The following is a 26,198-nucleotide window of genomic DNA, read 5'->3' on the forward strand; positions in this document are numbered from 1 at the left end:
GAAAGCCATAATTTGAGTTCTGATGGTGCAAATGTACAAGAGCCAAAGATAAAGCGGGGCCACAGGAAGACTTTCTGACCAATAGTGCTATTTATTTACAATACTTGAAACACTAACACTAGGAGCGTAAAGCACATATATTCTTTAACACAGTAAAAAGACTAGTTAAAGCATCCTGAAAAGTCTAGACGAGATTGGATACTTGAAAATCAACCTAAAAGGAAGGAAAGGAAAGAAAAGGAAAAACTGCAACTCTCAGTATATATTTAACAGACAGCTCCTGATGGCTTACTCCTCTTTTTTAATCACTAGGGTACTGCTAAAATCTTTTTGAAATTAAGGGCAGATACTACAAAATGTTCAAGGCTTCTGTGTCATTAATCTACATGTTTTTTCCTTAATGCGATTTTTTTGTTTCTTGCTGGGCCCATAGGTTTTCATTAACTTGTCTACCATGTACTGAGGTTAGATTCATTTCATAGGCTTTTGTATATTTTCTTTCTTCACAAGAGGAAATGATTGATCAACTCATTCATTCTCTGTTATTTTTCATGCCGACGGGCTAATATCCTACAGAGTCATTTTTAAATTATGTTTTAGCCTTATGTTCCTGCCTGCCCGTACACATGAAAAAGATGGCGACAACTAGCTCCAACACAGCTTCTAACGGATTTAACCTAGATTAACCTGTCATAAATCTGTCACCTTTGAGAATCAATGTTTATAATTAAACCACACACTATACCTTAAGACGGAGTTGAAAATCTATATAAAGTTAATAATAAATATAAATTTTTCGACAGGCCACACGTCAAGCAGAGAGACTCTATATTTCTCTATTTTGTGGCTTTTTCCTATTTCCATCCTCTTCCCTTTCCTCATATCTTTTCTTCTTTCCTTGTTTCCTTCTTTCTATCCCCTCCCCTTTACTATTCCTACCTCCTTTCTTACCCTCCTTCCTTTTCTGTGCTCTTTCTTTCTTCCTTTTAATTCCTCTGTCTTTCCTAACTTTCCCACCATTTTTCTTCCTTTCAGTCTTTTTTGTTCCACTCTATTTTTTCTTTCTTTGTATTTTTCAATCTCTGTGTTATATTTACCATATCTCCACTGGAAACTAAGTAGGTGTAATGGAAAGATTAGATGATAAAAGTAGGACCCAGCCTTCTGTCTTTTATCCCTTCATTCTGATCTTTCTTAAACATATTTATCGAAAAGTTCTAATGTGCACATGTCTAGGAATTGGAGGGACAGAATTGTGTTTATTTTTCACAATGTCCCTACAAGTGGGCAGGCAGTAGCTAAGCAAGGTTAGTTGAGTGGTAGAATTAGAAAGTGACTATGTCTACTCCAGGATCCCTAGCTTAAAAGCCAAATTCTTTATACCTCTTTCACTTTTTAGATTTCCTTTTTTTAGACAAGCACTTGGCAACTGTTTTATTGTTTTAGCCCTCTGGGAAATGGGCACAACACTTGCCTCTTTATCTTCTCACACGGTAGAAAAGATGTCCCAAATTGTGCCAGGCACTGAATAATCAAGTCCTATATGATGATTATGATGATGCTTGCTTACACTTATACAGCCTTCTGTGTGCTCGAAGCTCTCCTGACCACTTTACACAGATAAATGCCTTCCACTCATGACAGCTTGGCTGTTTATCTTAATGGATATTGCTGAGCTGCATATAATCATCACAGGGTCACTATTCACCGGTTCATGTTAAGACAAAGATGTCTTTGGGCTGTTATGTCCTTTGTACATTTTGTCCTTATTTTCATGTGCAGGTGCTATAAGAGGAAAAAAAAAAGACGTTTTTAATCAAACTCAATTTAGGTTGAATGAAATGTTCATTTAAGACAAATTTTCAAGAGAAGAGGTAATAAATATAAATTAGTAGGCTTTTAAAAAAAACAGAATAGCACTAGAAAGGAAGGAAGAGTGAGGAAAATATCAGTACCTATGATCTGCTTTCTTCACTGTGAAGGAACAAACTAGAAGGACTATCATCTGTAAATGATTGCTTAAAAATTCAAGAATAATTAATTAAAGAGTAACATTTATTAGGAGTTCCTACTGTGGCTCCAGGACCTTCCATATGCTATAGATGTGGCTGTAAAATGAAAAAAAAAAAAATTATTTAATGGTGGTATCTTGGGTTTGTAGCAAGCAGCAGTGTATTATTCTGTGGATGCTTAGCCATTTAAGATACTTTATCTCTACAGACTTTTTATGTCCTTGTATGTTTTGAGATACCATCAGAAAAAACATTTTTAGTAGTTGAGAATTTGTAGTTATTGTTAGTTTTTCTAAACTCCAAATGGGGACAACATTGACCATTTTATAACAATTGCCAAGGGAAGGGGTAGAACATATCACACATAAAATTTTATTTATTTTAAATTACTTAAAACTTAGTTTAAAATAACCAAACCTAGCATGATGATAGTGATTTGGTGGTTCATTTATACATAGTTCCATTCTGTAAGGGGAAAAAAAAATGTGGATCTCTTTAGTTATCTCCAAGATAGCAGATCTAATTATATCTTTCCCAACAGAAACAAGTTCATAGTGCTTCTTATTGGTTAGTAGCCCTGGGGTTAATTATTCAATATCATCAGTATTATATCTGAATTATAATTTACCCCGAAGTTAACACAAAGAAGGAAAAGCATGCCTGAAGCTGATGAATTTGGAATATTTAGCCCTGACTATCTTGGACACACCATAAGCAGCAATTTTCTTTTACTAGTTTCCCATATTCATGAATAATGGATAACTAGTCATACTTCTCAGATCATCTTATTCTGAATCCTCAACCTGACTGCAATTCTTAAATGCATCTAATTATACCAAATCCCTGTGTGTTCTTTAAAGAAGCCATATAGGCATATCATGAGCAGATAATTAGTCCTTATTTTGGCTGGACAATATTTTAAATAGTTAAATGACACTTCTTAATACAGCCCAAAGGATAGATGAATCCCTTAAGTCACTGCTAACTTTTATTCAGAGGCAAGTTCTCCTTGACGATTACTTTAAAAGACAAGGCATCTCAAGATATTTGTTTCCCTTTTAAATTCTCTCACTTGTGCCCTTAAGCTCTGCATTATTTAGGCTAGTTAACATGTGGAACAGAAAGCCGTTTCTTAACTTTTTCCCCTTCTTTTTGAAGATAATTTAATTCATATTAACTGGGATTCTGCACCTTTTATACTTTCTGATCTGTTCAAAGATTCTTTAAATTCTTTCATTCTTTTTCATTTTTTAAAAATGCTGATGTGCTTGTAAAGTCCACCCAAGTAATAGGCTAGAGATTATACTGTGTTGAAGCACAGAATCTTTTTAAATTTCTCAATTTTACCATGTTTTCATGCCCTCATATTTTAAAAAAGCAGCAAATTAGGATTTAAGCAGTAAAGAAAAATGTGATTTTTAAGTGAGCAAAATAATAATTATGTAAAAGTTGTTTCTTTGGGGGAAATGAGAGATTATACCTAGTTAAGTAGATGACAGAGTAGTAATTATTATTTATAGCCGTTCTTATTATATACTTGCAAGTAACAATAGATTAAGTTTCAGTTAACATTGAACAGCTAGTAATTATAAAATACAATGCTACCTGTCAGAAAAATAATTAACTTATGTATACTAAATCTTTAAAATTAAATTACTTTATATTTCTTCTTCTAAGCTTCCTATAATATGCATTTTTAACATTTATTAATTGAAATAATTTAAAAATAAACTTAACATTAAAATGTGCCTTTTTCCTACTATTCTGAGGCTTATTTAAAAGCTATGTATTTGGCACTATAATTTATAATACAAAAAACATGAAATTATCTTTCATACATGAAAACTGTTGTTTTCCTACAGTTCATTGGTAAATATTCTAAAAAAGTGGTCTTTTGACTTTTTTAATTGTGTTAGAGTTCATTGATTCAAAATATATTAACTTTAATAATTTAGAATTGATGTTCTCCCATTCAAATTTATGTGTGGAAATGATACATAGGATAGTAGTGCAATAGTAATGATAACAGCAGAAAAGTATTCTAAATGTTTCTGTATGTACATCTTTATGCTAAGCACTCAACATGCATTGTCTCATTTAATCCTCAGAACAGCCAATGAAATAGACTCAGTTAAGTAACTTGCCAGAGGTTACATTGCTGGTAAGTGGCAGAATGTGGACTCAATCAGATTTCCTTTGCTCAGATCCCAGGGTGTTAATCACTCTAATTCACTGATTCCCTCCAATGAAGGGAAATGTAAGTAAAGTGAATAAAAGTATACACTGTGCATGGTTCCTTGGTTTTTTGCTCCCAGATACCATTATGGAAAAGTGCAAGGTATATAAGTACACTGGAAGGCACCGCTCCTTGTACTTCATTGTCTTTTAGTAAAGGTAGCTTTTCCCCATCTCATCTTCATGGGTTGCATCTATATATTCTCAAATGATCTAAAACTTTGGATATTAATCAGTTACCTAATTAAACAGGGAATCAAGTTAGATAGCTGTCACCCAAGTATCTCTTTGTGTTCATTTTCTCTTAAGAAACCAATAGTCAGGCTTTCTTTCCCAATTTAACCAACCCAATTGTGATTAATATGTCCTACATAATCTCTTTGATACTATGTCTGCCAGAAATAGCTGTTCATACGTCTTCTTTTCTATTCTTAAAGCATTGATTTCCACTTCTTATGTTCAGTTCACCGAGGGGTGGTTCCTTGTCTCCCATCCTCAGAAATTCAGCCCAGCGCACTGTGGTTTCCAAACAGGACTTCTCTGTCTCTGGAATGACAGTGATCCAAAACCTCATCATTGAGGTGACTTTCTACCATGTAGAATTAAAAATAGACCAGTATTGTGAAGATGCAACTTTTTCTTAGCTGACTATGGCTTTAATAACAGTAGAAGTTTGAGGCTTTTTACCAATGTAGTAATTTAGACTCATTTGGGATACAAAATTCTTCATCCCATTCAAAGACCAACAGAGGGAAAAAACTGAGGGACCAGCTGTGAGAGAAAACCCTGAGCAAAACACATGTTCAGTGTGATTTTGGCTCTGGAACCTCTACACACATGCTTTTAAGTTTTCACCTTTCTGTCTGTCCAAACTAAAAATGCTTCCCTTATGTCAAGCTCAGACTGCTGAGATTCCTAATATATCTGACATCCAGAGTCATTGCTTTTCCCAGCTTTCTTCTCCTATGTATAGGGAAATGCTTTTCTGCTTCAATTCAGCTTAGAGGTGATTTTTTTCAAACTTATGACATGATTTTATAGTCTATTGATGTGTTATTGATTAAGAGGGAGTGTGGTTATAGCAGTTAAGAGCACAGCTCTAAAGTCTGAATATCTAGGTTTGCAACCTCATTCTATCACTCATTAGATGCAAACTCTTGGGTAACTCACTTAACTTCTCTGTGCCTTAGATTCTTCATCTGTAAAATGGAGGTAATATGCAACCTACCTCATAGGTTGCTGTAAGAATTGAATGAGTTTTCATATATAAAAGTTTCAGAATAGTGCCTGATGTATCAATATTTCTTGAATGAGTGAATATAATTTGCAGGTTATGTTATAATAGTGTGACCCATCTTCCTTGAACCTGAAAACTTCATGCCAGCTTTGTACGATAAAGTTCATCTCTTATTTTCTCTGTGTAGTAGAATTTCCCAAGTCCCCCTGTCCTGACTTAGCAAGTCCTAATCCCACTAGTCCTTGGTTTATTTGCAGAACAAAGAAGGTTGAGAAATTAGCAAGATTTCCACCAAATGATTCACTTAAGTACTCACAGGGTACAATCCAATGATTAATATACTACACATAAATTTAAGTATGTCATTTAAAGGAAACTCCCAAAACATATGCCTTAATGATGATTTCCATTGTTACAGTACTTGTAGTTTTATCTTTTTTCATGTGTAGGATTAATTCATATGAATTGTACAAAACACTGGGCAAAACACAAAAGCTTGCTAAAAATTAATTCCGTCCAGCCAGTCTTCTTTGCCTATGAGCCAGTGAAGCTAATTCATTGAACACATGGAAAAATCTGTTTACACCATGAAACCTCTTTTCTATGCAATGCCCGCTGCTGGCAAAGTCAAAACTGAAAACATTGGCAAAAAACAGAGAGAGAGAGACTTAAATAAAGACCATGCATGGCAGATGGTGGAGATAAATAGTTGATCGTCAGTGTCTGCTAATCTCACTGTACTCTTTGAGTTGTTGCAGTACCATAATTTTGCCATGATTATCTGTGAAATTATGTTGACTATTAAGCTCTGATTCATGCTTTTCTTAAGTCATCTGCAGAAGAGATGACATTCTAATTGTACTCCTGAATTTTTTGCACTATGAGTTTGTTAAGCACACACACATTTTACTAAAAAAAAAAAAAATACTAAATGTATGTAATTTGACATTGTGACAGATTAATACTTAGACATTAGACCAGCAGTACAATTAGACAGCTTAAATGTGTCCTACATCTTAATGTCTATATTACTTTAAGAAGTCACATTAAGGCCTCCTTTTTTTTTTAAAGAGTCTGTTGCTATTTTGCTGAATGAAATAAATCAAAGTCTATCAGAGGATTGAAATGGATTATGAAAAGGCTCATCACAATTATACATGATTCTAGAAAATTGGAATCTAGGGAATTAACTGTAAATTCAAAATGTCTCAAGGTAAGAAATAGTATTTACAATAGACTTCCTGAAGTGGTTATTGAGGATGTGACTAACTCTTATTCTTTGAGTTATCTGAATTCCTTTTTAACAAGGATAAAACGCTAGTCTCTGAAGTACAATTTGAAATGACAGCTAAAAGTACAATTTAAAATTCATGTGACTTTGTATGCATATTAAAATTATATTTTGTGTTAAATATCATGTAATATATAGCTTACTTAGAAATAGCCAGGAATACACAGTATTCCATGTGATATGACAAATTATAGATTCAGTGTGACCCAGAATAAAGTATTTATTTTGTAAAGGGACCAAGTATACACATATAAGTATACATTCACAGGAATTCCCATCGTGGCGCAGTGGTTAAAGAATCCGACTAGAACCATGAGGTTGCGGGTTCGATGCCTGGCCTTGCTCAGTGGGTTAAGGATCCAGCATTGCTGTGGGCTATGGTGTGGGTCACAGACGCGGCTCAGATCTGGTGTTGCGGTGGCCCTGGTGTAGGCTGGCATCTACAGCTCCTATTAGACCCCTAGCCTGGGAACCTCCGTATGCCAAGGGATGGGCCCGTCGAAAAGGAAAAAAAAAAAAATGTTTTTAATATTCACATATAAAAAACTGCAACAAAATATTTACAAAATAATGTGGTACTTTACAAAGTAGTGATGTAAGCTTTTTATAACTTTCTAAGTGGGTTCAACCCCACTTAGAAGATCATGATTCTCTGTTGAAAAGCACTGATCTAAATTGCCCATGATCCTACCCACTTAGCATGTACCCATCAGGTTGCTAGGAAAAGGCAAATAAAATGTGTTGAACTGAAATAGGCTGGCACATTGCCTACAATGGTTCCTATTAAAATAACACCCACATTACAAGAATGAGAGAAGAAAGCTTTCTTCTTTTCATTTTCCATCTCACAGAATACCTCTGCCTCATGACTCCATGCTTTGAAATTTTTCATCTATGATACAAGCTGTGTTCAAGCCAAAAATAAATTTTATTTCCCAAGTTTATTATTGAAAGATTTGTATAACTGCCAACCAGAGGTCCTGGAAACATTAAAATAACTATAAAGTAACTACCATCCATGAGCAAAGAAGCTTAACAAATCAGTTCATATGTATAGCCTCTGACCACTAAGTATAGGATTTTCTCATTAGACTTTTCTGGCACCTACTACTGCTTCCAGTGATCCCAACAGCCTGCCCCAGGCTGAGTATGAGGATGCATTTTGTTCTATAAAATCTACCCATGTATTATTTCGATCAGTTACATTGTTCTGTTGGAAAACAAATCTCAACCTGAGAGATTACAGGACAGGCTCTAAAAGGGGGTAAGGAGAGTGAGTGGTGGAGAAGTTCATTCAGATCTGCACCCACCACAAACAAACAAAAACCACTTCACCTTCTCAGCTGGGCCAGTTACATTGTATTTGCGATGAACAGACGTCCTTTTCCTCCTTTTGACCTGTGACCATTGTGGAATTAGTCATCAGAGATGACATGCAATCTGTCTCCTCACCATGTTTTTCAGTGATCCATTGAGTATGTGTCTGTTTCCATGCGAGTGTCTAGAGCACACCTTTACATAACTTGTGAATTGTAGCCACAGGGAGTTACTTTTACAGAAAAAGTCACATGAATAGGTAGCAGCTTTCACTGCAGTATATTAATGCTATGATAGAAATAGACATAAGACGAAGATTAGAGAGGCAAAGAGAAGTCAGAATTAGACAGCCTGGCTGGAAGGAATCTCAAAGTTGACATTCTGGAACTGGATTTTGAAGAATTTGTGTGGAGACAGATAACTTCCAGGGCAAAGAATAGAAGAAGAAGCAAGAAATTTATATCGCAAAGACATGGAATAGCAAGAGGCTTTCTAGAAATGACAACTCCAGTAGGTCTTTGAAGTGGCACATGAGAGCATGTAAGAATGGAAAGAGACCAGGGGTAAGAGGTAGGCAGAGAAATAAATAAATACTTAAAACAAAAAAAGGAAGACAGGATCCATGTCCTGAAGGATCTTCTGTGCAAAAATACAAAATTTTAAATGTGTACGGAAATTTATAGAAGAGGATTTTAAACTAGGGAGGGACTTGTTATTTTTACTTACCGTTCTTAAAATAATTATAAAGGTGCCTTTCTATTAGGCACTCTCCTGTTAATCACTAAGAAGGAAACAGGCTGAACAGACACATGTAACACAAGTAATAAATATCAGGAAGTCACAAAAAGCACCATAACAACCCAACGTAGCTCACATTAAGGTTGTAGCCTGGACCTGGCTCTACTTCCTGTATGTTATGCCAAATTTTCTTTCTTCTCTCTTCTTGGGAATCACACTACCCAAATCCCTTAAAGCAGTTTCTTTGGTACTAATCCCAGAGACAGGTCTCATTGAGGGACAGAGGCAGATGTTATCACTCAGAAAGGTGAGCTGTTAGTATTTTGCTGGACAAAAAGAAAGAGGACTTTGTCGATTGGTCAGGTACCAATAACGTGGCCAATTAGATACTAGAGTGTGGCAAAATTTTCAAAAACGTAAAATGAAAATTCTTGAGCAGCTGCTCAAAAACTGGGTAAACATGACTCAGTGAAAATGTTTAAAACCATTTTTTTTTCCCACTGTGTGTCCTTTAATGGAAGAAATGTGGGTAGAAATTGTGATGCTAATCTTACTCTGAGGGAGAATTGAGGAGAGTGTCTGTTAGGTGCCTTCTGCTACTGTAATAAATTATTAGAAACAGTGTCATAAAACAACAAAAATGTATTCTCTTACAGCTTTGTTTAAAAAATTTAATTTTATCAGAGTATAGTTGACTTACAATGTGTATTAGTTTCAGGTGTATAGCAAGGCGAATCAGCCATACATATGCACATATCCATTCTTTTTCCCATATAGGTTGTTACACACCATTGAGTAGATTTTCCTGTGCTACACAGTAGATTCTTGTTAAAGTCTAACATGGGTCTCCAAGGGCTAGAATCAAAGTCTCAACAATGCTGCCTTCCTTTCTAGAAGCTTGAGGAGATAATCTTGTTTCCTCGCCTTTTCCAGTTTCTAGAGCCTGCTCACATTCCTAGGTTTATAGACCGCGCCCCCAGTAATCTCCTTGTTTTAAGCCAGTTTGTTATGAATCTTAAAACCATCTGAGGAGTTCCCATCGTGGCTCAGTGGTTAACAAATCCGACTGGGAACCATGAGGTTGCGGGTTTGATCCCTGGCCTTGCTAAGTGGGTCTTTAAGGATCTGTTGTTGCCGTGAGCTGTGGTGTAGGTCCCAGATGCGGCTCGAATCTTGAGTTGCTGTGATTGTGGTGTAAGCCGGCGACTACAGCTCCAATTAGACCCCTAGCCTGGGAATCTCCAAGTGCCCCAGAAGCAGCCCTAGAAAAGGCAAAAAGACAAAATACAAACAAGCAAACAAAAAACCATCTGAAACCTTAATTCCCCTTTGCTGTGTGATCTAACATGTTCACTGGGTTCTGGGGATTAGGACATAGACATCTGGGGAGGGGAACCCTCATTCTGCCACAGTAAGCACCACAGGAAGCATTAGAAGTGCCTCTGAATCCATGCAGCATGAAAAGGTTTAATGCAGGCATGAGAGGATCTCCAGAGCTTGCTTGTCTGCCCATCACAGGCTCCCAGGGAGGTTCAACAGTGAGACTTTGGCACTCTGAAGAAATAGGAAGTAAATAAAGGAAAACATTTCAATGAGCAGCAAAAATCAATGAAGCAAACTGATCTGGTGTTGCTTCATTGATTTTCCCCACTTGAGCTGCTCATTGAGTCCTTTTTGCTAGTTATCAGAGATCATTTCCTTCCTTTTCCTTCTATTATTTACCTTGTTCTAAGCTGCACCACTCTTATGGTCCTAATTGTGATTGCCAATTTTAGTTTTAATGATCAACTTACGCAGAGTAAGGAGCCAGCATTCCAATAGTTTTCAAATTCTCCTGATAAGAAGATCTTTCAGCTCCTACCAAGACCTTTTAGATCTTCCTTTCTCAAAAGTACTTCAGAACGCAAGGTTTTTGTAAAACCTTCCTCAGTAAGGAACGCAAAGGAGGAAATCTTCGTCTTTCTCCCCATTACAATAACTGATGGAATTCTGTTACAACACAGCTTGTTTGTTACACGAGTGTTCTCAACCAGATAAGTTTTTCTGTATGATTGTGAAATGCTTCAGTAGATAATCCCATGCAGAGTTTGAGACTGTTTTTAAAATGGCCATGTCATTGGAATAATTGTATAGTTTTTTAGGATCACTACATTGAAAGAGAAAATGAATGGATGGTACTGTGATTTTTGCCACATTTAGAATAAAGTTAATTTATTACTTTAGTAAATGTAATTTGCCACAATTTTGCCCCCATGCAAAAAAAATCATGTTACATTACAGTTCTACTTCATATATGATTTGAGCTTTAACACAGTCTATTTTAGACTTTCACACAAAACAATACATAGAAAAAATTTTAAAAAAACTTGTATCACATTATGGCCCTTATAGCAATTCTCTTCCTTTTTAAAATATTCCTAATATCAAATTTGACAAATTTTTCAATATTTAACAGATTAAGTGTTTAGATATTTAATACTAGCTACTTATTATAGAAGCTATTTTATAACTTCTCAGTTTAAAATATGCTTTATTATGAGGGAATTCTCCTATGCTGTTAGTGGAAATGCAAATTGGTGTTGCCACTATGGAAAATAGTATGGAGCTTCCTTTAAAAAACTTAAAATAGAACTACCGTATAATCCAGCAATCCCACTCTTGCACATATAACCTGAAAAAGACAAAAACTCTAATTTGAAAAGGTACATGTACCCCAGAGTTCATAGCAGCACTATTTACAATAGCCAAGACAGGAAGTAATCTAAGTATCCAACAGATGAGTGGATGAAGAAGATGTGAGATACACACACACACACACACACACACACACACACACACACACACGCAATGAGATATTACCTGGCCATAAAATGAGTGAAACATTGCCATTTTTAGCAACATGGATTAACCTAGAGACTATCATACTGAGTGAAGTAAGTCAGACAGAAAAAGATAAATATTATACATCACTTATATGTGCAATCTAAAAAAATAATACAAATGATCTTATTTACAAACAGAAACAGACATAGAAAACAAACTTATGGTCACCCAAGAGGAAAGTGGGAGGAATAAATTAGGTGTATAACATTAATAGATACCCACTACTAATTACAAAATAGATAACACCACAAGAATTTACTATATAGCACAGGGAACTATATTCATTATCCTGTAATAACCTATAAAGGGAAAGAATCTGAAATCACTGAATAACTTAATCAATCTGCTGTACACTGGAAACTAATACAATCTTGTAAGTCAACTATATTTTAATAAAAATGCTTTCTCTTGATTTATATTGGAGTAAAAAGGTTTCAAAAAATATATCTTATTGATATTAATTGGTATTTTTCAGTTTCCTTTTTTTCAAGCTTTTTATTTGTACAGAATTGCATGTTACGTGGAGAAACAAAGATAAAATAGGCACTGCCTATAGGACTACAATCCAAAGATAATATTCTTACAGTAATAGAGACTTCATATATTATTTTTAGAATAAATATCCACTCCTAAAGTCAATATTAATATTTATCGGAGGGTATATGTTTTACAACTTTATAGCCAATATTGAAAACTTTGTAGATTTGAGACCATTACTGGAAAATGACTCTCAGTTGATACTTACAACTCTTTTAGAAGTGCCCACTTCACACTTTATAGCCAAGCGAATGTACAGTGGCTAATACAGCTTATAAATTAAAAAAAAAAAAAACAACTCACCTGGATCATTATTGTTTTGTATAAAATTTATTAATGATGAGATTTTATCAATTAATCTCTTTTCTCCTGGTGAGTGAAGATCCAGTTGCTGACAATTCCAGATACTAGTGCAAATATTGGACATAGACTGTAGGAAGGAAAATATATTTCAAGGTGCTGATCAGCAATCAGTAAAATCCACCCATGAGCATTAAACTGCTATTAATACAACACAACAATGGGAGGAAAAAGTATGTGTACATGTATGTGTAACTTGGTCCCCATGCTATATAGTGGAAAAAATTTTAAAAAATGAAAAAAAGTAAAAATAAAAATAAATCCATAAAATTAAAAAAAAACTGCTATTAATACAAAGCCTTATAGGTTATTAGGAGGTTTTAGATTTGAACAATATTAACATTATCAAACCTAAATTGCTTTCTTTACTTCTGAATATGTGTTTCATAATTTATATTTTATTTATTTTATTTCTTCTGTCACTGTTTGGCAATTTATTCACCACACGTAAATTTCTGTTTTTCAAGGATGAATGTTGATTTGTTAAATATTCTTAACCATTACTTCAAATTCAAAGGAAAAAGTATAAGTATAGGAAATATACCCTTCTTCTCTCCATTTTTCAGAACATTGGAAGTATGCTGTGACCTAACTTTGGTATCTTGAAACCCACTGAGAATTATGCAGATGTTCTGGGCATGTATTTGCATTTGTGGAGGAAAGCAATTCTTCTACTTTAAATCAGATTATTAAAGTGTATGACACCTAAAGCAAATACTTTCTCATATAAGGAAACCCAAGAGACTAGAAGAAAATGAAACCTTTGATTATTGCTGTGGAAAAATAAAGATGATTGGCTCAAAGGAGAACTCACTCTTTTTTCAGTGCTAATCAATTGCTAACTTGTGTAATAAATGTCCCCAGTCTCTTTCCAGGTTTTCTGAACTCTTCCTTCTGATCAATATGAGAGCATCTTCTCATTTCCAACACTTCCTTCCTCTCCTTCTCCTCTCCTCCCTTAACACTCTCCTAACCTCTACCCTCTCTAATTTTGCTTTCGTGAAGAGAGGAAATCATAGTGAAGCCCCATTTCTGATGTGCATAAATAGATCACTCTCCAGCAGTCACCATGCATTTTTCTGCTGTAGTGCAGTTTTCAAGTGCCAACCAGCAGATTCATGTTTGAGTTGATTCAGCAGGACTGTTTGAGACCTGGCATGCACAGCCTCCTCTGTATATGATAATACCACATTCAGAATGACAGTGGTCTAAGCCTCAGGGCAGTAAATGCTTCTTGAGATACATTCAATTGCTGTTTAACTGAGTTTAGCCTAAGGTACAGAGAAAAGTTGCTGATGCTTTCAAACATGCTAAAACATTTTAATATTGTCTTGGCATGTCAGCCCAAACTAGAGCACTCCTAGGTGAAAAATGCAGTGAAATCCTGTAATTACAGGACTAGAATTTCCAGAGCTTTCAATAGGAGCCCTCTGCTTGAACTTCTTAATTAAATGTGCTTACGTCCCTGAAAATGTTTGCACTCTCCATAATGTTGGTCAGTTTGTTGTCCATGATAAGAAGACATAAAAGAAATAGAATATATTTTTTGCATTCTCAGGTTTCTATTTGATTTGTTACAGATAATGTAATACATTCATGGAGTTCCCTCGTGTCTCAGTGGGTTAAAGATCTGGCATTGTCATTGCTGGGGTTCAGGTCACTGTTGTGGCATGGGTTTGATCCCTGGCCCAGGAACTTCTGCACGCCATGGGTGCAGAAAAAAAAAATTCCTTCACAATCTTCATCTTAGTGATCTATTGCCATATCAAGGAACTCTCTCCAAGCCCTAAACAAACAAAAACAAACAAACATAACTTAGGAGAGTCAAACTACAAAGGCTGATGACTTTTCCTATTTCTTTGGCATGGCTATGGGGTTCTTCTGTGAGTTTTGCCCGGACCATTCATGTGGCTCCATTAATCTGGGGAGTTGGCTCAGGGAGGTTCTGCTGGGCCAGCTGAGATAGCCTGGTTGCTCTCTCAAATAGTGTTTCATCTTCAAAGAGGCTAGATCGTGCTTTCTCTCAAGGTGGAGACTGCAGGCTTCTAAGAGCAGAAGCAGAAGCTGCCAGGACTCTTGAGACCTATCCTGGAAATTTCACAGTGTCACTCTAGCCGTCAAAGCTAGCTCAGCTTCAAGGGTTGCAGAAGTGGAATCTATACTTGACAGTAGGAGTAGTGATGCCTCATTTCAAAGGAATGTGTATAAAAAGATTAGAGGAATCTCTGGCCTTATTTTGCAACTTAAGCATGTACACACATCGTGAAATCTGCATAGCTTGTATGCTAAATGACTTTTATGTTTCATTATTTTTGATGTCTGAAGGGTACGCTGCCTGGAGGTGTTTGCCCTGCATTCTGTTGTCTTTCCTTGATTTTCAACCTCTTAGTCATAGATTAACTTATTGGTAATTTGGGGTGATATTTAAAATGGAGCTCTTTTTTTATGTTATGGCTCATACAGGCAAAGCAAGATAGCAGCCCCAGTATCTTAGGGGTAAATCTCTTTCAAGCGAGAATAATTAATTGTGAGGTTGACCTGTTTAGGTTGTAAAGATAACTGCAAATAATAGAGCATTTGCCCTCCAATATGGAGCAACTATAATGACACGTATAATGAGTAGATTTTCTCTGGCAAAATCTTCATAAAGAAGTATTAGGGAAGTATCTGATACAGAGTAACCAGTGACCACTGTATTTTCCTAAATAGATGGTACTCTGGTATATTGCAGATTATATCGGCATAAATCCATTGGTACTACTGCAAAAGTACCTCCAAATGCAGGCCCTTTTGACTGATGATTGTTACTAAGAACAGTAAGTTACTTGAACCTTGGGAGCAAATATATCTTGAAATTCAGAATCCTTCATGTATTAGAAAAGGTAATATCATATATGTTTATAAAGATCTGAGTCTGAGACAATGCCCTTAATTAAACACTATTTTTCCCATACAACATAAACATTCACACTATGTAAGATAAATAAAAATGAAAAATCACTTTGCGTTCAAGGTCAGGTTTGTTGTAAACTTATGGGGGGAAAAATAACCTTTCAGTTTTCAAAGCCTTTTTTAAGGACCACATTGTAGAGAGGGGATTGTGCACCTGAAGTTTCTAGTATTTATTGAGGGCCTATTGTGTGTCAAAAATTCTTACAAATACTTTACCTATATTAACACATTTCATCCTCACAATAATCCTAAAAGTTAATTCATTCTTATGCCTCTTATAAAGATGAGGACATTTAAATGAATCAAGTAACTTAGTTACATGTCTATTAAGTGACACAGTTGGGATTTCAATTCAGGGATACTAGCTCTGGGGCCTAGTCCTTAAATATCCATTTCTTTTTTAAAATAATTTATTCCTTTAATTAAAGTATGGTCGGGAGTTCCTGTCGTGGCGCAGTGGTTAACGAATCCGACTAGGAACCATGAGGTTGCGGGTTGGATCCCTGCCCTTGCTCAGTGGGTTAACAATCCGGAGTTGCCGTGAGCTGTGGTGTAGGTTGCAGACGCGGCTCGGATCCTGCGTTGCTGTGGCTCTGGCGTAGGCCGGTGGCTACAGCTCCGATTCGACCCCTAGCCTGGGAACCTCCATATGCCGAGGGAGCGGCCCAAGAAATAGCAAAAAGACAAAAAAAAAAAAAAAGTATGGTCAATCTACAATGTTGTGTCAATTTCTGCTGTATAGCATAGTGACCTAGTCATATAGATATATACACATTCCTTTTCTCATACTATCTTCCACCATGTTCTATCCCAAGAGTTGGATATAAGTTCCCTGTGCTGTATAGTAGGACCTCATTGCTTAATACCCTTTTCATTCAGAGAAGACTAAAGAGAGAAAAAAAACAAAACAAAACTCTACCTCTTTAAATTTCACCAGAGGCTATGACCTCCTGTTTACCTAAAATCTGCACTGCACTGGACACCATGCTATAAACTTTATGTACATTAACTCATTCATACTCATAATACATGAGGGAATAGCTATTATTATTTCACATAATAATCAAGAAGTTGAGGCTCAAAGAAATTATATCCAGTCACACAGCTTATACGTGGTAGGCCCTGAATCACACTCAGCACGCTGTGGAGAGTCCCAAACTCCTGTTTTGTCACAAGTTCCCCTGTCCCTTGAGAGAAGCACTCACTCCAGGTATAGATGAGACTGAAGTGTTGGCTGAATAGGTGTTCCTTATAGCCTCTTCCCGTTTGGTTGGATCAAGTGATTTCATAATAAATGAGAACACAATATAGAAAACTTAACCCCCTTTTTGTAGCCCTGGGTGACATCTGCATAACTGTAAATTTACCCTTCTTCTAAAAAATGTTTGGATATCCAAAGGATCACCTACTACTTGTCTGAGTCAGTGATTTCCAACCTCACTGTGATCTGTTACATGCTAAACTTTCTATTCTTCCCAAATTCCCTAAATAGGCAAAAGGTGGGCATCATTAGTTCATTTATTTTAAAAAAGCCATATCTAACTCAGATGCATGCACTTTTCAGGTCTCATGCCCTTATACCTAAAATTTGACTACAATAATAATTTTCAATAAGAAGTTTAATGATTTGTTCTCAGATCTATTACATGAGGCAAAGATAAATCATTTCTAACAGCTATTTTAAAACAAAGCACTCAATTTGATTATTAGAGTAAAAATATATTTTCATTTAGACTAAAGAAATAAAGGTAATGCTAAAAATATTTGTTGGAAAATCAACAAAATACGTCTTTCTTGTTTTGTTGTTGTTCATCCTTTTGTAAAACCTTTTCATAGCCCACCATACTCTGCTAGAATTAGGTGCATCTCCAGAAAAAGAAGTCTTCAGTTAACAGCAAGTCAAGACATAAAAAAAAAATATAATACTTTAAAAAGGGAAAAGGTGCCTATATGTGCTTTTTTCTTCCCCAAAGAGAATAGCATAATTTTTTATTTGCAAAATTTTGTCAAGTAATATTAAGAATATGCTAAGTGCCCAAGAAGAATGTGAATGCCTGAGGTGTCTACACACTGATTAACAATCTAGTTATTTCTCAATGTCAGAGAATTAAATAATTTGTCTATTAAACAAATAAGCAATTGACACATATAGCTTAAGTACCTGAGCTTAAAACAAAACAAAGAAAAACTCATTGGAAATAATTTAAAACTAAATGCAACCTTTTCATACCTTATTTCAGGAAACAGAAATATCCTTGTATCTTTAGCCCAAGCCCTTGAAGCTGAGCTAGCTTTGACGACTAGAGTGACACTGTGAAATTTCCAGGATAGGTCTCAAGAGTCCTAGCAGCTTCTGCTTCTGCTCTTAGAAGCCTGCAGTCTCCACCTTGAGAGAAAGCACGATCTAGCCTCTTTGAAGATGAAACACTATTTGAGAGAGCAACCAGGCTATCTCAGCTGGCCCAGCAGAACCTCCCTGAGCCAACTCCCCAGATTAATGGAGCCACATGAATGGTCCGGGCAAAACTCACAGAAGAACCCCATAGCCATGCCAAAGAAATAGGAAAAGTCATCAGCCTTTGTAGTTTGACTCTCCTAAGTTATGTTTGTTTGTTTTTGTTTGTTTAGGGCTTGGAGAAAGTTCCTTGATATAGCAATAGATCACTAAGATGAGGATTGCGGAGGAGAATTTTTTCTTTTTGTACTTTCCATAGTGTTGGTCAGTTTGTTGCCCATGATAAGAATATATTTTTTGCATTCTCAGGCTTCTATTTGATTTATTACAGATAATGTAATACATTCATAGAGTTCCCTCGTGGCTCAATGGGTTAAGGATCTGGCATTGTCACTGCTGGGGCTCAGGTCACTGCTGTGGCATGGGTTTGATCCCTGACCCAGGAACTTCTGCATGTCATGGGTACAGAAAACATAGAGCAGGTTCTCGCAGAATGTATAACTCAGTCTATCAAAATCTTTACTAATACAGAGCTGTCTTTAACAGCCTTAACAATCCCAGGGCTCTCCTATAATAATGATGCCTCTAAAGTTTTCTGAATTTTGTAGGACAGGTTCTGGAAACATTAAATGCCTCCATAAATCTGGGTTTTCCTTTTTCTTTCTAATGATGTTACGTATTGTCTGTCACTTCTTGCTGAGGTCACTGTAGCAGTATCTTGTCACCACCCACTCAACTACTCTGCCTAATGATAACAAATATGCTTCTTTTTAGAGAAAGAATGGACTTCTTAGTTTTCCTTTTCTGCACCATAGGAAATGCATAGTATTAAGAAGGTTGAATTTTTATTTTTTTCTTTAAGTAGCAAAATTTGTGACTATGTGGCATCTATTTCCTGTGCCTCTCAGTTTTTTTTTTTTTCTTTCTTTGGAGACTATAGGTTTTTTCTTATGGCTCTGGATAGCAGTAATTGACCTCTAAATAACTCTGCTATGACATTTTAAGAAGGAGCGCTATGGCATTATGGGAAACATTAAAGTAAAAGTCAAAACACTTGTACTTTGGCCTCAGCTCTCCCATCATCTGGAACCCTCACTGCTTCCATCCTCCTTGCTATTGGGTTGAGATGATAAATGAAAGGAATAAAGTATGGGGAGGTATTTTATATCTTATATGTCATTTGCCGTTATGATGGCTTAGAATTGTATACTTAAAAGAGAGAGAAATTATGTTTAAGAAAGGACTTTGACATCCCAAAGCGGTGTAATGTTTTTAGCAGATAGCATAAGTAAATGGAGGTAGAGAACTCTGCAAGTGATATTAAAACAACCACAAGATCTAATGGATACCATTTCTACTTCCAGTCTTCTCAAGATTTGATATGATTGAGCGTGTGTGTGTTTGGGAGGTTCTCCAAGTAGCTGACTTTATTAAGGAAAATGCTGATAGAGAATACTACTATATTTCAATACAGAACATTTTACTTTTTTTTATTGATTTACTCAATACCAGCTAACAAGTGTTTTGAGTAACTATTTCCCATCTTCACTCAGGTCAAAATTAAAGGGAAAATTACTAAATTAAAGTGTGAAATAATGCTCTTAGATATCAAAAACCCATCCTTCCCTGAAAAACTGAAAGACTAAGAAGGATTACTATTTATGAAAGATTTGCCTTTATAATTCCACAACAAATGGGACATTTTAAAAGTATATCTTTTATGAAAGTGAGAAAGAAGTGTATTGGATGATTTCATAAGACCCTTATAACTTTTGTGTTTTAAAAAATGTATAATACTATCCCCCTCATGATTTCCCTTAATAGATTGCATCATAATATAAATTGCATTTGTTAATCATTGGCATTTCTTTTGAAGATTCATTTGAGTCATCAAGATGGGAAGTTTTGATTGCTTGTGATGAATCTCTATAGACTTTCTTGATTATTTTCTAAATTTGATGATAAACACTGCCACATGTCTCATCCAATTAGGCTTGTCAACTTCCACCATGGTCCCCAATCAAGTGTTTGACTTTGGAAATGGCAGGAGATCCTTATTAAAAGTCATGCTTTTTGGATAGAGATGTGGCAGCCCACCCACACATGGCTGAACACAGAGAAGACAAGCTGCCTTTCGTTACAAGCAATAAAAGGAAATCAATTTTAGTAGGAAATAACCCCAACTATGAAGGAAAGGCTGAGGGACAGACTTGAAGTGTCTTGGAAATTGATTGGAAATTGAGTCCATCTAAATGAGTCGAATTTTTAAATGAGCTACTGGGAGCTAAGGTACACAAGTTAAGTCCAACAGGTAAAAAGAGATGTTAGAGTGTTATTATAACTCTACAAACTATCTCTAAATCCGTCTCAAACAAAGGAAAAACAAGGTGCTATGAATTTCAAACTGGAAACGCAAATTAATCCACCTAAAGCAGCAACCTGTATAAGTCATTGTGTAAATTGACTGTCACATTGTATGAGACTTAAGTAAATTTAAAGAAATTATTCAAGACTATTCTGGGTCATTTCCTCAGGCAACCACATTTGTAGAGATTTTTCCTATTTTGGTAGCTAAATTTCTGATTATTGTGTTGTGTCCTTGACAGGCACTGCCATAAAAGAAAAAAGAAAAGTTGGAACCTGTTAAAGCAGTGGGGTGGGGGGGTGTTTAGAGTAAAAGTAGATCTAATCTCACATTTTGCATTTTTGTAAGTTTTTTTTTTTTTTTTCCCCCTGTTCAAAGCATTTAGGTCAGCTTCAAATAAACAAAGTATCCCAAGATAGGAAATATTCCCAAAGAACTCAGCTTGCTTATTTAAACTAACTAGATTACAAAAACCATTCATAAAATTTGTCAATAGTTTGATTTTTTTTTTTTTTGTCTTTTTGCTATTTCTTGGGCCGCTCCCGCAGCATATGGAGGTTCCCAGGCTAGGGGTCGAATTGGAGCCTACACCAGAGCCAAAGAAACTTGCGGGATCCGAGCTGCGTCTGCGACCTACACCACAGTTCAGGGCAACGCCGGATCCTTAACCCACTGAGCAAGGGCAGGGACCAAACCCACAACCTCATGGTTCCTAGTCGGATTCGTTAACCACTGCGCCACGATGGGAACGCCAATAGTTTGATTTTTTAAATGCATCTAAAATATGTGTTTGAGAGACACAGAGGGAATTTAGCATAAAAAGTAAATAGGAAAGGGCTTTTTCTTTTGATGATAAAATTAATAGGATCTACCTACTTAAAAGTCAACTAGCAGCATTTGCAACTAAAATAAATAATTATCTTTCATTTTATCTTTGGAAAAGAGAAAATTAATTCTAGATTTTCCATGAACAACCCTGGCATTTCCTTATTGAACTCTGAGCGAATGGCAGAAAAATCTCAGGCCACTGTGGTTCAAAATTCAGTGGGCTAACAAATATCAATATTTCGGTTATCCATCCATCACCGAAGGAAAAAATAACAGGCAATATTGGACTGTCTTGATTTAGGAGTTTTGGCAGAAGAAAACTTCTAAAATATCCTAAGACGAATGATAACCAAATAGGAAGATCATTATAAACCACAGGGGATGGCGTGGGAGACAAAAACAGAGGGTTTAAGTATGTTGGGAATAATTTAAATAACCCTCTCTTCTATTTTAAACCAAATCGACCAAGGATGCATATGCAAATCTTACTGATTTCATTTGTTGTGAATAGATTTGCAGAAGTTAAAATGTGTCAGTCTTTTAAGTCCCAAGTCTTGTAATAAAATGATACCATGTGATATAAATTAGAGCACAGTCATATTATGTTCTTTTCTTTGGCAATAAAGGAAACTATAAAATATATTAAATGCAATCCTAGAGGTTATTTTCTTTGAATCTGTTGAGGTGAAACAGCTTTTTCTCTCTCACACCCTCTTTCTCAAACAAAAACAAAATCTGTTTTAAAATTTTGTAATAGTAAAAAAAGATAATTCTACAAAGGCAGGCACATATAATTATTATTATTTTTTTTACATATAATGATTTTAATTACATGGACAGGTAAATCTCAATTGCCATCTTAAATCCCAGTCCCTAAGAACTCTTTAGATAAAAGTTAGCTTTATAGAAATAGAAGACATGTCCTATTCTGTTAGGCCACACCATTAATTAGGAGTACATGCCATTTCATCAAAACTTTAGAAGCTTGACTCGATTTATCCAATATGTTGCATTTCACATATTTCCATTCAGCCAACACACTGATGAATGTATTTCTTTGTGAGCACTCAAGGGACTATCCTACAGCACATGTTAGATCATTAACGAGGTGGGGGGAGGATGTGGGCTAGGGTGAAGTAGGCGGTGATACTGCTCCTATGTTCACACCTGTGACCCACTTGTCCCTTGCATTTCTCACTTTTTAACCACATAATGTGCTGTCAGTTTGGGTTCTACCCTGATGTTTAAGGATGTATTTTAAACATAAGGTTTTGCATATTTGCATTCTATGAATAATGTATAAGCAGAAAAAAAAAATCCAATTGGCAAAGGTACATGATTTGTGGGATAATTTATAAATACAGAAATATTGGGGTTTAATAACCTTTCTTATGTGTGTGGAAAAATTTATACCCATGCAAATATACATAAGTACTTTATTTCTACTTGAGGATATACTCTGTACATGCCGCTGTCCTGTAACAAATATATATCTATATACCTATCTGTTCTACACATTTGAATTTATCAGTTTGTCCATTCCTCTCCTTCTATAATACTTGATGTTTTTGCAAAACCTTATCTTTAATGGATATGAAATAAAAATTGTTCTATGGGATGATGAACTGCAGGGTGTTGAAAAAGGGAAATAAAATGGTAAAAGAACTATATATACATATATAATTATATATGTAATATAACATTATACATATTTCCTCTGTCCAATTGCATACAGGTCAGGAAAGCCCGTTGAGAAATGGCTAACTTTAATGGCTCCTTCTCCTTGAATTTCAGATTCAAGACCTCTTCCAGATGTAGCCCTGACCGGGAAGTGTACCCGTGAGTGTGATGAGTATGGCCATTCAGACTCCTGCTGGATGCCCGTCCGTACTTCTCCAGAGAGGAAGAAGAGCCAGCCCAAACTCTCCACCTTCATGCCTGTTGATGAACGAGGAAGCCAGGAAAAGCTGGCCAACGGCGAGGCTGCCATCATGGGTGACCGCAACAGAAACCTCCTGAACAAAAAGTTGACCTCATCCTATGAGACCTTCAGTGCAGCTAGTTTCAGCAAAAATGAGGAAGCCAACACTGAGGATATTCCCCTTACCAAAACAGGGGAATACAAGCCATCTCCTGTCAATACTCTCACTAGAAGAGAAGTTTACCTGTAGGCTATAAAGGAGCAACAGCAAAGTTCTTTTCATGTATGAGAAGGAGAATAAGGGGCAAAAAAAACCTTACAAAACAAAACCATGTAATCAAAAAGAGGAGGCTACCAAAGAGACAAAACTTTGCCTGCCACTTCTGCCTCCAGATCAGGCCTTTAGTGAGTGATACTGTTTAGCCTGATTGTAATGTACAATGTAGAAACCATCCTTGTTACTTGCATGTCTAACCCCCTTACTGATTTCCCACCCAACCCCTTCCCCACCCCTCCAAAAACAAACAAACAAAAAGATGGTTGCAAGTTTCTTTCATGGTAATGAGCCTGATTAGCAGAACACAACACACTCATTATCCCTAAGCTGAAGCATGATTTTAGTCACTTTGGTTTAGTTTGAATGTCATCTGGTTGGTCAAAAAAAAAAAAAAAACAAACAGATCAGGTAAAATATATTTCAGACATAGGATCAGATATGATTAATCACCATGGAAAACAATCCCTCAAAAATTATTGAGTCCCTCTTAAGGCACAGTCCTTATAGAGGTAGGCTCTAGAAGAAGCATTTGGGGGAAGATCACAGCTTTAATATTCTAACAAAGGCTGAGAATTAAACAAAACACAGTTGGAGATTGTAGCCCAAATTGGCATATGTTGTTTTCCTCGAATCCCGGGGCATCAACTTAATTCCATACATTCACTGAATATTCTTAGTATACACACAATGTATCTTGACCACATTTCTCAATGACACTAGTTATAACTTGTAAAAATTATATATATTTTTTTCAGAACAGCGCCACTATTATCAACTGACTGGAACAATTATGTCATTATAAGGCCAAAGATCAGGGCAGATCAGGGAAATCTTGAAGTAGATTTGGTCTTGATGTGAAAATCCATTAAGCAGCAAAAGTCACTGAACCCAGGCACACAGAAACCCTCAAATGCTAGTTTTTTTTTTGTTTGGTTGGTTGGGTTTTTTTTTTTTTTTGCATTTTCTCTATACCCGGAAAACAATCCTTTTCTTTTAAAATAGATTTTCTTTGAGAGCTCAAAAATAAAAAGTATATGAGACATACTTTTTGTATTATATTGGCAATTTGTTAAGGTTAACATTTAATTTCAAAAAATATTATCTGGGGAGTTTCTGTTGTGCCTCAGTGGTAACAAACACGACTAGTATCCATGAGGACGCAGGTTTGATCCTTGGCCTCGCTCAGTGGGTTAAGGATCCAGCGTTGCCATTAACTGTGGTGTAGGTCACAGACGAGGCTGGGATCCCATGTTGTTGTGGCTGTGGTGTAGGCTGGCAGCTGTATTTCCGATTTGACCCATAGCCTGGGAACTTCCATATGCCACACATGAGGCCCTAAAACAGGAAAAAAAAAAAAATATATATATATATATATATATATATATATAGTCAGGGAAGATTCTACTTTTTAAAATCGTGTTTGTGGTTAGGTAGGGAAAGAAAGATGCATTGGCATACAGCCTTTAAGTCCACTATTACCATTTTAGAATCCAGGTTATGCTTCTTGTCTTAATATCCACATTTCAAATTACCAAGTGCATTTTTACATGTTCAGTGTGCACTCCCATGTAACAAAAGTGCGTTAATTTTGAATCCTGTGCGATATGGCACTATTTCAAGACTCACAACTTTGAAACAAGGCAACAAGCTAATTGACTTTGTCACTAATATGATATGAACGTTCTGTAATATATCTTTTAAAACCAATTCAATCTGAACATGAAAGAAATGAGTTCTGGGCAGTGACATGTCTCATGGTATATACATCTCAAAGTTGGAAAATATGCAGGTTTTTCAATGAAATATAAAGAAACAGAATATGCAGATTTTGAGTCACTTCCTCTGCAGAGGATTATTTTTAATGCAATTGGAAACTAAGCTGAGACATTCAGAAAAAGTGACAATCCAGGGACAGACTAGGGGATAACAGGTGAAGCGAGCAAATGCTCCCATCACTGAATGTTTGTAACCTGGTTAAGGCATAGTCTTTACGGCTCTCTAGTGAACTGTAGAAACAATGTAGCTTTGGGTAGTTTCATGCTTTGCAATATTTCTTAGACTACAAAATGACGCAACCTGGAATATAGGTTGTTAATTCACTATAGGTCATCAAAATGCTTATCTTTGAAAACCACTTCTCTGTTTGGTGGGGTACTCTTTTGGGGTCATTTCCTTATGCTCTTTCTTCAGTGGAGTTTTCATTTATTGTTAGTTTATGTATAATAGTTAGGATGAAAGAAGATATGTAATTGAAGAAACAGAAATGTTGGACTAAAATATCAATCAATAATTGAACATGCTTATGTTTGATTATTATTTACATTATGGAAAGATGCAATTCTAGTAATTTGTTAGGAAACTGCATTAAAGCAGTTCTGCCTTGTATAATCTGTAAGTACCTATTAAGACAAAATACTTCTAAAGATACTTATGAAATGTATACATATTTTTTCTTGCACGTTACAAAGGAAATATTCAATTGCATAACACAGATGTTCAGCATAATTTTTTAATACTTTTTTTCTTTCTTTCATGAGACACTTAAAACATTAGATAGCTCATTTCACTCTATCTTAAAATACTTCTGATGTCTATAAAGCTAATACGGGTCATATGGGACCTTTGGATTAATTGGATCCATTTTCCCCAATGACGTTTGCACCACATTCAAGACAGCCATGTCATTGTCATTTAACTCGTGAGCCTCTTTAGAACTAAAATGGGTGTGAAAGAATAAAATTCAGTGTACTGTAAGTATTCGCAGTAATTCTAGTAGAATTAGCTATCATA

General features: G+C 35.8%; 1 protein-coding gene across 1 annotated transcript in view; it reads left to right on the forward strand.

The window, feature by feature from the left end:
* The window catches only part of PCDH7 (protocadherin 7), a 414,638-nt gene extending 390,810 nt beyond the window's left edge, over positions 1–23,828 (forward strand). The window contains exon 3 of the mRNA XM_047798494.1: positions 23,005–23,828. Coding sequence (XP_047654450.1) covers positions 23,005–23,381 — 377 coding nt within the window. The 3' untranslated portion in view covers positions 23,382–23,828. The remainder of the gene's footprint in view (positions 1–23,004) is intronic.
* The last annotated feature ends 2,370 nt before the right edge of the window (positions 23,829–26,198 follow it).

Source organism: Phacochoerus africanus, chromosome 10, assembly GCF_016906955.1.
Source record: "Phacochoerus africanus isolate WHEZ1 chromosome 10, ROS_Pafr_v1, whole genome shotgun sequence".
NCBI classification, from domain to species: Eukaryota; Metazoa; Chordata; class Mammalia; order Artiodactyla; family Suidae; genus Phacochoerus; species Phacochoerus africanus.